Below are 12035 nucleotides of genomic sequence, written 5' to 3'. Positions count from 1 at the left end.
ACATTTAACAGTTATTTACAAGAACATAACCCTGTTTTCACAAAAGGTCTTATTTTTCTTCATCAGGTTAAAATCATTTAATTAAAAATAACACTGATTAAAATTTTAATGCATTATTATGAATATTTCAATTCAAAAATAGTGTATGTTGAAAAGTTAGACTGTTTTAGAGGGAATAAAAGCATATTATAAACATCCATGCTTCAGAGTTTGGAAATGTGTGGTGGTGTAGCATTTTATTATCTATGAGATTGATTTTGACTATAAGGACAGCTGTCTCTCAATTTAAAAAGACTTTGAGGTACAGGCCTGAGAGCAGCAATAATGAAGCAGGAAAACAGGACGGGAAAATTTTTCTAAATTCCAGTTTTCCTTTATAATTAGAACAGTGTGATTTTTATAAATTTTAAGCTGGAACTTTGTTTTGTTTTCTAGCTAACAGTACAATTTCTTCATATAGACATTTGTTAAAGCAATTTATGGCCAGCTATTCAAACATACCAAATGGGGGAAAAAAAAACTTTATACATGGCTCTGGTGAGGCAAATTAGTGACAATAATTATAAAGAAATTAAGACAGAAAGTTCTATTTGAAGTACATGAAAATAAGCAGCTTGCCTCTAAAAGTAGTCCCCAGAACAATTGCTATTAGGAGTATATGGCATTTCCAAGTGTGACCAAAATATTAACATAGTGTCTGACAGAATAAGCTGGATTTTAGAAAGAGTATAAACCAGAGAACTACCAAAATTAGTAAATGGAGTAGAAAGAACGCCCAGGGCTGGGGGCAGTAGCTCACTCCACTAGTCCTAGCACTTTGGGAAGATTGCCTGAGGTCAGGAGTTTTAGACCAACCTGGGTAACATAGCAAGACCACCTCCATTTCTACAGGAGATTAAAAAAAAAAAAAAATTTAGCTGGGGATGGTGGCATGTGCCTGTGGTTCTAGCTACTCAGGAGGCTGAGGCAGGAGGATTGCTTGAGCCCAGGAGTTTGAGGTTGCAGTGGGCTATGATCACACCACTGCACTTCAGCCTGGGCAACAGAAAGCAATCCTGTCTGTAAAATAAACAAAAAAGAATGCTCAGAAATCTTGAGTTGGACATTTCTTAAAAACACAGGGAATTTTAAAAATCTCCAGCCTATATATGATTTCAATTTTCTAATTTCTTGTTTATAATATATATATTTATTACATGTATGGCAAATACCAAAAATTTATCTTTGTTCCCTGTGTCTATCAGTCTGTCTAAGTTTGTTTTTTGGTTACCTACATAATATAAAAAGTAAAGATGTCTGGAAAAGAATAATCAACATCTCAGCAGCTTTTCAAAAAAATAGTTCACATGATTATTAATTTATATGGAAAATCAAAAGACTTAGAATAGCCAATATGATTCTGAGAAGAATGAACAAAACTGGACAACTTAAGTGACCTGATTTTAAGGCTTGTTATAAAGCTACAGCAATCAAGACAGTGTGGTATTGGCTTAAGGATAGGCACATGGATGAATCAAACAAAATTCAGAAAGTGTCTCAGATATATGTAGTCATATACGATATTTTCAACAAACGGTCTTGGCACATTCAGATATTCATATTAAAAAAGAAACTCTTACTTTCTACCCTCTATGATAATAACTTAAAATGTACCACAGACCTTAATTTAAGAGTTAAAATATGAAACACTGGATAAAGAAAAAATTAGAAGAAAACATTAGAGATCTTTGTGAATCTGAAGCAAAGATTTCTTCAATAGGAGAAAAACAATCACAAAATATTATTAAAATGAAAAACTGGACTTCATCAAAATTTAAAACTTCCATTTCTCAAAAGATGCGTTAAAAAAAACTCAGCAAGTCAAAACTAAGAGAACACACTTCCAAAATATATATTAAGGGATAAAGAACTTATACAGAATATCTAAAGAACTCTTATAACTCCAATAAAACAACCCTATCAAACAATGGGCACAGAGATCTGAACCAAGGTAGAGAAACAGATGGTGACAAAGCACATAAAAAATGCAAAACTTCATTAGTCAATTAGAAAAATGAAAATTAAAATAACAATTAGACATTATTACATACTTAGTAGGACATCTAAAATTAAAAGGACTAACAATACCAAGTGTTACTGACAGCGTCAAGCAACTGGAACTGACATTACTGATGTGAATGCAAAAATGGGACAGCCACTTTAGAAAATACTCTGGCAGTTTCTTATAAAGTTAAACATACATTTACCATATGATCTAGCACTTTCACTGCTCTGTATTTAGCTAAAAGAAATGAAAACGTATGTCCACAGAAAGATTTGTTTTATATAAATGTCCACTGTAGCTTTATTCCTGATAGTCAAATAAATGTCCATCAACTGGGGAAGAGATACACAAATTGTGGACTATCCAAACAATGAAATAATAATACCCAGCATTGAAAAGGAACAAACTTCTGATACACGCAATAACACAGGTGATTCTCCAAAGTATTACAATATTCCCCCCATTTTCATGGTTTTATTTTCTGTGGTTTCAGTTACCCATGGCTAATTACAGTCTGAAAACATTACATACAATAAGATATTTTGAGAGAGAGAGTGCTCATGCTCTTAAGAGAGAGCACACATTTACATAACTTTTATTATTGTATATTGCTATAATTGTTATATTTTACTATTATTGTTGTTAATCTCTTACTGTGACAAATTTATAAATTCAACTTTATCATATGTATGATGTGGAAGAAAAACATAGAATATATAGGGTTTGGTACTATCTGTGGTTTCAGGTATCCATTGGGGACTTTGGAACACATTCCCCCCGGTTAAGAGGGGAATGATTAGATAGAATCCAGATACAAAAAAAAAACTATATACTGTATGATTACAGTGTATGAAGTTCCAGAAAGGGCAAAACTAAAACAGACTAGTGGTTGCCAGGGCAAGGGTTAAGGTGGGGAGGACTGACTTTAAGGAGAACAAGGAAACTTTCTAGACGATGAAAATATTCCACATTATGATTACAGTGGTGATTACACAACCATATCCACTTGTCAAAACTCATCAAATTCAACACTTGAATAGATTTAACGTACACAATTTACACCTCAATACTGCTAGAAAATATAAAAGACAACCTTTCTATAATGGAATACAGCTATTTCCTATGATCCTTGCAATAATGCTAAAAGTAGGCCATGAGAAACAGAAAATTTTGAGTTATACAGGAAACTCAAAATGACGTAGCTTCACCCATTCACTTTATAGAATATTATGCCAATTTTTCTGAAGAAGAAACTGATGTTTAGAAAAGTTAGGTCACTTACGATTATATAAATTCTGACTCTTAGGGCATCATCCTTTCTAGATAGCCTTACTTTCATAGACATTACGTCACGGGAGTCTCACAATAACCCTGGGAGGTGCTAGGTTATATAATTATTATCCCTGTTATGAATGAGACAAAGCCAGGCAATGATATATGCACAAGATTAATTTTGCTGCATTATTACAAAATTAAATTGTTGTGATTAGCTATTATGCCAATATCAACATCACACTGATAAACCAAATGAAACAACAATAAAGTATAAAATAGGAAGTACATGGCTGCGATATTTTTATATTAATTCAAAGAAACAGTTAACTGTAGAATGATCAAGCTGGAATCTATAAATTAGAAGTTTTCTGAGAAGCCTCTATTTTTTTCTTTTGCTTTTATGAGAAAGGGGGTCTTGCTCTGTCACCCAGGCTGGAGTGCAGTGGTGTGATGACAGCTCACTGTAGCTTTGAACTCCTGGGCTCAAAAGATCCTCCTGTGTAGCTGGGATTACAGGTGTGAACTGCCACACTATTTTTTTCTTAATAGTAAATAAAATGAAACCTTAAATTACTTAGGGAAACATGGATTTCTCCCTATTTACTGCAGAGACCCATTTAAAAGGTTCTAAACAACTTATGTACTGAGGGCACATCATATTACACTGTTTGATGATGCCATCTATTTTCACTGATTTAAAGACAATTTCTAAGTCATAACATATGTATTATAAATTTAAATATGTATTATAAATTTAATACATAACATATGTATTATAAATTTAATACATAACATATGTATTATAAATTTAAATAACCAGACATGTTTGTATTTATTGGCTAGTTAAATTTTAAGTGGAAATATCATGATCCTACTGAATAATTAGTAAGTGACAGTCATGTGAATAAAAACTATTAGAGGCCTCCAGGCTCAGGTTACTTTGAAATGATTACTGTGCATTTTTTGAAAAATACATAATAAAACTAGCTTGCATAAGTACGTAATTAAATATTATTAGGATCCAAATGTTTGGAAATCTAGACTATAAAAATTTATCCTCTGACCTGAATGAAATAATGTAACCTCTGTACTTAGATTTTGCTTAGTTTTAAATAAAATACAAGCAGTTATACTTCATGCTGTCCACAGTCAGCCCCTGTATCCATGGGTTCTGCATCTGTGGATTCAATCAATCACAGATGAAAAGTATTAAAGAAAAAAAAGGTGTGGTTGCATCGGTACTGAACATGTACAGACTTTTTTCCTTGTCATTATTTCCTAAACAATACAGCAAAATAAGTACATAGCATTTACATTGTATTTGGTAGTATAAGTAATCTAGAGATTATTTATTTAAAGTATATGGGAAGACATGTGTAGGTTATATGCAAATACTATACCATTTTATATCAGGGACTTGAGTATCTATGGAGTTTGGTATCGGCGGGGGGTCCTGGAACCAATCCCCCACAGATACTGAGGGATGATTGTATATCTCAATAGCTACAGAGATTAGACTGAAAATTGAGTTCTATCCATGTAAAGTAGAAATGCACGAAGTGCCAACATTCAAAAGAAGCATGTTTTGATTAAATTGTTTGAATGTTAAAAAATACTGTAATATAAATCTCCTTGTTTGATTTTATGATATTTTTATAACAGTATTTTCAAGTATTTGATCTGCTAGATTAAAGATTATTACTTAAGAAATACTTATACAGACTTAAACCATTTAAAAAAAAGGCCTTAAGGGAAACAATATATTACTTTTATACATATAACATAAACAAAAAGTAATATACCAAAATAAGACAAATTCATTCTTTCTCTATTTCTCTCAGTAGCATATAAGGGAAAAAACAAGACTCACCTTTGCCTGCAGGCTGAGGTACTGCAAATCCAGGCAATAAAAAGGGTGCTCCTGTGGTAATACCAGCTGGTTTTAGTTCACTGACACCATATGTTGTTAGGGAAGTTATCAGATTAACCAGATCTTTCAAGGCATCTTTGGATTCTGCCTCTTTTGCTTGTTCCAATCTAGAAAAGTATGATTTAGAAAGTATTTTTTCTCTTTGGTTGTGTTCTCAGATTTAACACAGGAAGTATTTTTCAATTTTATATGCAGTAAATAAATGTATAAAGTACTCTGGGAAGTACTGAAAGAACACTGGGATCATTAGGGAATTATCTTTCAACCATGGCTTTACTGAGAACACAAAATGGGTTGCAACAAATATCTTTAAAAAAAAAAAAGATTTATTGGGTATTTCCCCTTAAAAGAAGTAATTATTCTCATTAAAATAAACTTGGAGAATGCCAAAAACTAGGAAAAAAGAAAAAGTATGATTAGCCTCACAAACACATTTAACATTCTTATATATTTCTTAAGCTTATCTTTTTAATATGAAAAGTTCAGTTTTTACAATATTTATTCTCATACTATATACAGAATGTTGTAACCTATTTTTTTCCTTTACTAGTGCTGTATGTGTACTTCCACACATTAGTGTAAGCTTTCACAGGTAAGCTTTCAGGGGCCATGCAGAGCCAACCACACATTTGGAGAATGAGAGGTGCAACAGCTGGCAGAATACAAAAGCACTAATAAATAAAATCTTGTCTACATTTTGGATTATATCTTTAGGATCAATAAACATAAATGAAATTATTGTATCAGATTACCAACATTTTTAAGGCTCTTAATATCTTGCCAACCTACGTTCTCAAAGGATGAATCAATTAATACCCCTCTAGTAATGTGAAGTGGTTATTTCATCAACTTTCATACATATTTATAAATTTGCATATATATGCAAAATGATATTCTTAGGGGTTATCTAATATCAACTAGCAGCAATTAGGTTAAATTGGTGTTAGAAATAACAAGTTCTGGCCAGGCATGGTGGCTCCCACCTATAATCCTGGTGCTTTGGGAGGCTAAGGCAGGAGGACTGCTTGAGGCTAGAGTTTGGCACCAGCCTGGGCAACATAGGCTCTACAAAAAAAATAAGTAAAACAAAATATAGCTGGGTGTAGCTACTTAGGAAACTGAGATAGGAGGATCTCTTGAGTTAAAAATTATAGCGAGCTATGATTATGCCACTGCACTCCAGCCTGGGAACATAATGAGACCCCAGAGGGAGGGAAGGAGGAAGGGAGGGAGACAAGTAAGTTTACAAAACAGTGGTGTCTTATAATAGATCAAATGATTTAAAAATAATGGCCCAGGAATAGCTGCTAAAAAATGGTGACTATCTTCTTCTTAAGAAAATCTGTAACCAGCCACTTTCTAAGTACGTGCACAAACCATTTGAAATGGAAAAGGGGTTTAGTAACACATTTTGAAATTATTAATTTGTTCTATATACACAATTGTAAGGTTTTATTCCCTCTACATAATTATTAAGTACATTAATAAAAAGACTAGAAGTACTACAAAATAAAGAACCAAAAATATAATTAAGAGTTTATACTTTAAGATATTAATTAGTTTATCTAAATTCTTCTCCCTCAGCTACTAAAGAGCAGATTTATACTTCGTATCTAACCTCTGACTTCATCATGTTTGTGGCCTGCATTTGGCAATTTAACTCTAAATTCACTTTTCCACTCTGTTGGCAGAACAGGAATAAAAAGAAGGGAGTAGGCCAGGTGTGGTGGCTCATGACTGTAATCTCAGAACTTTGGGAGGCCAAAGGATTGCTTGAGGCCAAGAGTTTGAGACCAGCCTGGGCAACACAGCAAGATCCTGTCTCTATGGAAAATGTTTAAAAATTAGCTGGGTGTGGTGGTACATACCTGTAGTCCTAGCTACTTGGGAGGCTGAGGTGGGAGGACCATTTGAGCCCAGGAATACAAAGCTACAGTGAGCTGTGATCGCACCAGAAAAAGAAGGGAGTAAAGCCAGGTATACATTAAATAAGTGTTTCCTTAATTTGCTTTTCCTATAACCCCAAATCACATTGTTTTCTTTGATAAAAAAGACTGAGTAGACATTTAAAATACATTCTTAAATTGAGCAGTCTTACCTAAGCAAGAGATCACAAAGAAAATTATATCCTTGCCATATTCGAAAATCATCCAGAAGTGTTTGGGAAACATCGCTGGAATCTTTGAGGAAACAAGAAAGCCCAGCAAACATTTCGACAATTTCTAGGGGAGACAGGTCATCTGATTGCTGCATATTCTGAACACATGTAGATAAACACTCTTTCTCTGTAAGAATAGATAATTAAATAAATATGCATTATTCCTGACAATTGCTTAAAAATTTCTTAATTGTTAACTGTTGTTTAATGAAACATTAAATTTTAACATATCTGTAAAATACTATGAGATAAACGTAACACATTCTAAAAGTCAATATAAGAATCATATGCATTGGCAAAGCACTGCCTCTAGGTAGTAAACAAAGGATAATACAGAAATGTGTTGAAAAACAGTTGACATGTATGTACATGTAATTTTTTCACATATTTTGATGTTTTATCATTAAACAAATGGCCACTGCCAAATGATATTTTTGATCTTTTATATTGATATAGTAACCAGATGAAAAAAGCAAAAAAAAAAAAACTTCTAAGTTTAAGAAGAAAAATCTAGTAATTAGTTAAAACTTTAAATTAGAGAGAATATATAGCCTGGCTAACATGCTGAAACCCTGTCTCTACTAAAAATACAAAAATTAGCTGGGTGTGATGGCACGTGCCTGTAGTCCCAGCTACTTGGGAGGCTGAGGTAGGAGAATCACTTGAACCCAGGAGGCAGAGATTTCAGTGAGCCAAGATCACGCCACTGCACTGCACTCCAGCCTGGGTGACAGAGCGAGACTGTCTCAAAAAAAAAAAAAGAATAAATAAATAAATAAATTAGTGAGACTATAGACCAACTAGATACAGAAATACTTTAGGAAATACAATTTTTTAAATTTTATTTGTATAATATATTACTAGTTTAAAACACAGTTATATCTTATCCCTGACTCTGAGGATTTGTAGCATTTCAAGGAAGACTTTCACTTTCTTATCTTTGGTGATATGTATTTGTATAAAGAAACTCACTGTGACATAACAAAAGCTAAGATTTAACAGAGGAATGGGAAGAAATACGTATTTAATAACTGACTCATATATTAGGTACTAGCTTTCATATATATCACTTAATAAATGTAAGTGAACAAACTGGTGTATTAATTATTTTGAAGGAGTTTCAGGACAATAATATCAGGTAGTTCTCAACTTGATGATTTGACTTAAGATTTTTCTATTTTATGATGGTGTGAAAGCAACATGTATTCAGTAGAAACTGTACTTTATGTACCCATGTAAGCATTGTTTTCCACTTTCAGAACAGTATTCAGTACATTACATGAGATATTTAATACTTTATTATAAAGTTGATTTTGTGTTAGATGATCTTACCCAACTATAGGCTAACATAAGTGTTCTAGCTACTTTCAGGGTAGGCTAGGCTAAGTTATGATGTTCGGCAGGTTAAGTGTATTAAATGCGTTTTCGACTTACATTATTTTCAAATTATGATGGGTTTATTGGGACATAACCCCATCATAAATCGAGGAGCATCTGTGTATATACCAAATAAGTAGATTGCTTGAGATGCTAAGGCAACTGTCTCCTATACAGACATTTTAAAAGATAGCTGAATATTACATATACTTTAAACCGAGTGTCTTCTTATTGCTGATAAAGAATCCACCCAATTCCATCTATGCTGCATAAGGCAGATTATTACCTAGCAACTTATGCAATATCTTCAGAAAGACTGGTTACAGGATATCAAAAAAACTTCTCTTTTTTATTCAATAAAAGAAGAGAGAAGAATAGGCTGTGACATAGAACTTTCATTACATTATGACTGAATTTACACAACAATGAAATTTGTTTAACTTTTAGAAATATCCATTGTTGGCCAGGCGCAGTGGCTGACGCCTGTAATCTCAGCACTTTGGGAGGCCGAGGAGGGTAGATCACGAGGTCAGGAGCAAGACCAGCCTGGCCAAGATGGTGAAACCCTGTCTCTACTAAAAATACAAAAATCAGCGGGGTATGGTGGTGTGCACCTGTAATCCCAGCTACTCAGGAGGCTAGGGCAGAGAATTGCTTGAACCTGGGACGTGGAGGTTGCAGTGAGCCAAGATCGCGCCACTGCACTCCAGCCTGGGTGACAGAGTGAGACTCCATCTAAAAAAAAAAAAAGGAAATATCTATTGTTCAGAACTTGTGAGGAGAATGTTTTACATTTGAAATGCCCCACAGATGAAAAAAATATTTTCTTTTCTCTTGGCAAATTTATTTTTTATTTTAAAGAACAAGCTTTAGAATACTGAAAGATAAAAATAAATCTATTATTAAATGAAGAAAAGTGGAAGAAATTTAGAACACTTAAATATATAAAGAGATATTCACCATGAATATACTTCACTACATTGACACTAAGACCATGACGAGATATGGTCATGAGGACTTCTCCAGCACTCTTTCTCCAAGGCAGGTTATAGGGAGGGCACCAAGAGGTTATTGCACTGAATAGAAGCTGGAGATCATCTTTCTGAGCCAGCTCCTCCGCAGGGGAAACAAAACTGCACAGTTTCACTAAGATCTAAAATATAAAACAAAACAAGAGTGTATAAGCAAAAATCAAATAATCTGATTTAAAAATGGGCAAATGAGCTGAATGGACTGCTCTCAAAAGAAGACATAGAAATGGCCAACAGGTATATGAAAAAATGCTCAACATCACTAATCATCAGGCAAATGAAAATTAAAACCACAACAACGTATTACCTCAAGCCAGTTAGAAGGGCTATTATCAAAGATAAAAAAGAACAGATGCTGGTAAGGAAGTAGAGAAAGGGGAACTCCTATATACTGTTGGTGAGAATGTAAATTAGTACAACCATTATGAAAAACAGTATGGAGGATCCTCAGAAAAGTAAAAATAGAACTACCATATGATCCAGCAATCCCACTACTGGGGGTATATATCCAAAGGAAATGAAATTGGTATGTCAAAGAGATAGCTGCACTTCCATGTTTACTGCAGCACTATTCCCAATAGCCAAAATTTAGAATCAACCAAAGTATCCAACAGATGAATGGATAAAGAAAACATGGAATATATATACAATCTAATGCTATTCAGCCATAAAAAAGAATGAAATTTTGTCATTAAAGGCAACGTAGATAAGCTTGGAGGACATCATGTTAAGGAAAATAACCCAGGCACAGAAAGATGAATACTGAATGCTTTCATTCATATGTCGAAGTTTAAAAAGTTGATCTCATGAAAGTAAAGAGTAGAATTTTGGTTACCAAGGGTGGATAAGGGAAGGCAAGTGGGGCAAGCTAAAGGCTGGTTAAGGGATACTGAAGTACAGTTGGGAGTAAGTTCTAGTGTTCTATAGCACTATAGGGTGAATATTATTAAAAAAAATTTATTGTATATTTTTAAATAGCCAGAAGAATGAATTTTAAATGTTCCCAATGCAAAGAAATAATAAATGTTTCAGGTGATGGATATATATATGCTAGTTACCCTTGATTTGATCATTACACATTGTATACATAAAAATTATTACACTGTGACCTATAAATATGTGCAATTATTATTTGTCAATTAAAATTAATAATGAAAGTTAAAAAACCATAAGAGTGTATGTAAGTAAATAAATGGCTGATCATGTTATGACAGTAAACTAGTCCTACTTATATCAGCTTATTTTTTAAAAAACATTTACTATCCTCTCTTCACCCTAATATTTTTGCATACCTTGGCTTGAAACAAGATAAAACAGCATTGCTTTTCCAAGTCAACATTTTATTTTTGTAACTTAGTTCTTTAATTTTTAGTTTGCCACAGGCAAAATGTAATTTTCTTCTCTAAAAAGGACAGTTTTAGAAAAAAAAGGAAGTAAAAATAGATCTTTAAAAGCAAAGATACTTTGAAATTGTTTCAATTTTCTATACAAGTAATAGAGGATATTAGAATAATATAAATAATCTTCATTTCAGAGTATTTTAAATCTAGTTGCCAAAAACCTGAAGTCTGGCTTTCAAAGAAGACTCAAGACTTCTTAAGTACTGGAATGAGAACTTATTCTTTAACTGTGATTTGCAGAATACACACTACACAAGAGCACACATCATTAAGAGCCTGCCACTTGGGAATTCAGCAATGGTTTCTGCCCTCAATGGGCTCTTCCTTCTAATACCAGTTCAGGTTAGGAAAAATTAACTTTTCTCCTCTTTGCTAAATTTTCTCATCTAAATATTTTTTAAAATATATAATATGAATGAAATAACTATAACTTATGACATCATTTTATTCTCTTGAAAAAGAGTGCTTCATGAAATTTTGGTATTTCAGCATCAGTGGAAAATACCAGCCAGGTGTGGTGGCTCACACCTGTAATCCTAGCACTTTGGGAGGCCCAAGGTAGGCAGATAATACTTGAGTCCAGCCTGGGCAACATGGTAAAACTCCATCTCTACAAAAAATTAGCTAGGCATGGTGGCAAGCTACTCAGGAGGCTGAAATGAGAGGATCACCTGAGCCTGGGAGGTTGAGGCTGCAGTGAGCTGTGATCATGCCACTGCACTTCAGTCTAGATGACAGAGTGAGACCTCGTCTCAAAAAAGAAAGAGAAGAGAAGAGAAGAGAAGAGAAGAGAAGAGAAGAGAAGAGAAGAGAAGAGAAG

At 33.5% G+C, this 12035-nt stretch overlaps 1 protein-coding gene across 8 annotated transcripts in view; it reads right to left on the bottom strand.

Annotated features, from left to right (window-relative positions):
- WDFY3 (WD repeat and FYVE domain containing 3) overlaps positions 1-12035 on the bottom strand; it is a 303349-nt gene that overhangs the window by 151974 nt on the left and 139340 nt on the right. For 7 of the 8 annotated variants that reach the window (XM_058433183.1, XM_032146792.2, XM_058433198.1 and 4 more), the window contains 3 exons: positions 9745-9937; positions 7348-7534; positions 5190-5356 (listed from right to left, as the gene is read on the bottom strand). In XM_058433183.1, coding sequence (XP_058289166.1) covers positions 5190-5356; positions 7348-7534; positions 9745-9937 — 547 coding nt within the window. The remainder of the gene's footprint in view (positions 1-5189; positions 5357-7347; positions 7535-9744; positions 9938-12035) is intronic. The other variant, XM_032146913.1, reaches the window with a different exon arrangement.

The sequence above is a fragment of the Hylobates moloch genome, unplaced genomic scaffold (assembly GCF_009828535.3).
Source record: "Hylobates moloch isolate HMO894 unplaced genomic scaffold, HMol_V3 SCAFFOLD_2, whole genome shotgun sequence".
In the NCBI taxonomy this organism is placed as follows: Eukaryota; Metazoa; Chordata; class Mammalia; order Primates; family Hylobatidae; genus Hylobates; species Hylobates moloch.
This window is presented reverse-complemented; position numbering and strand designations above follow the sequence as displayed.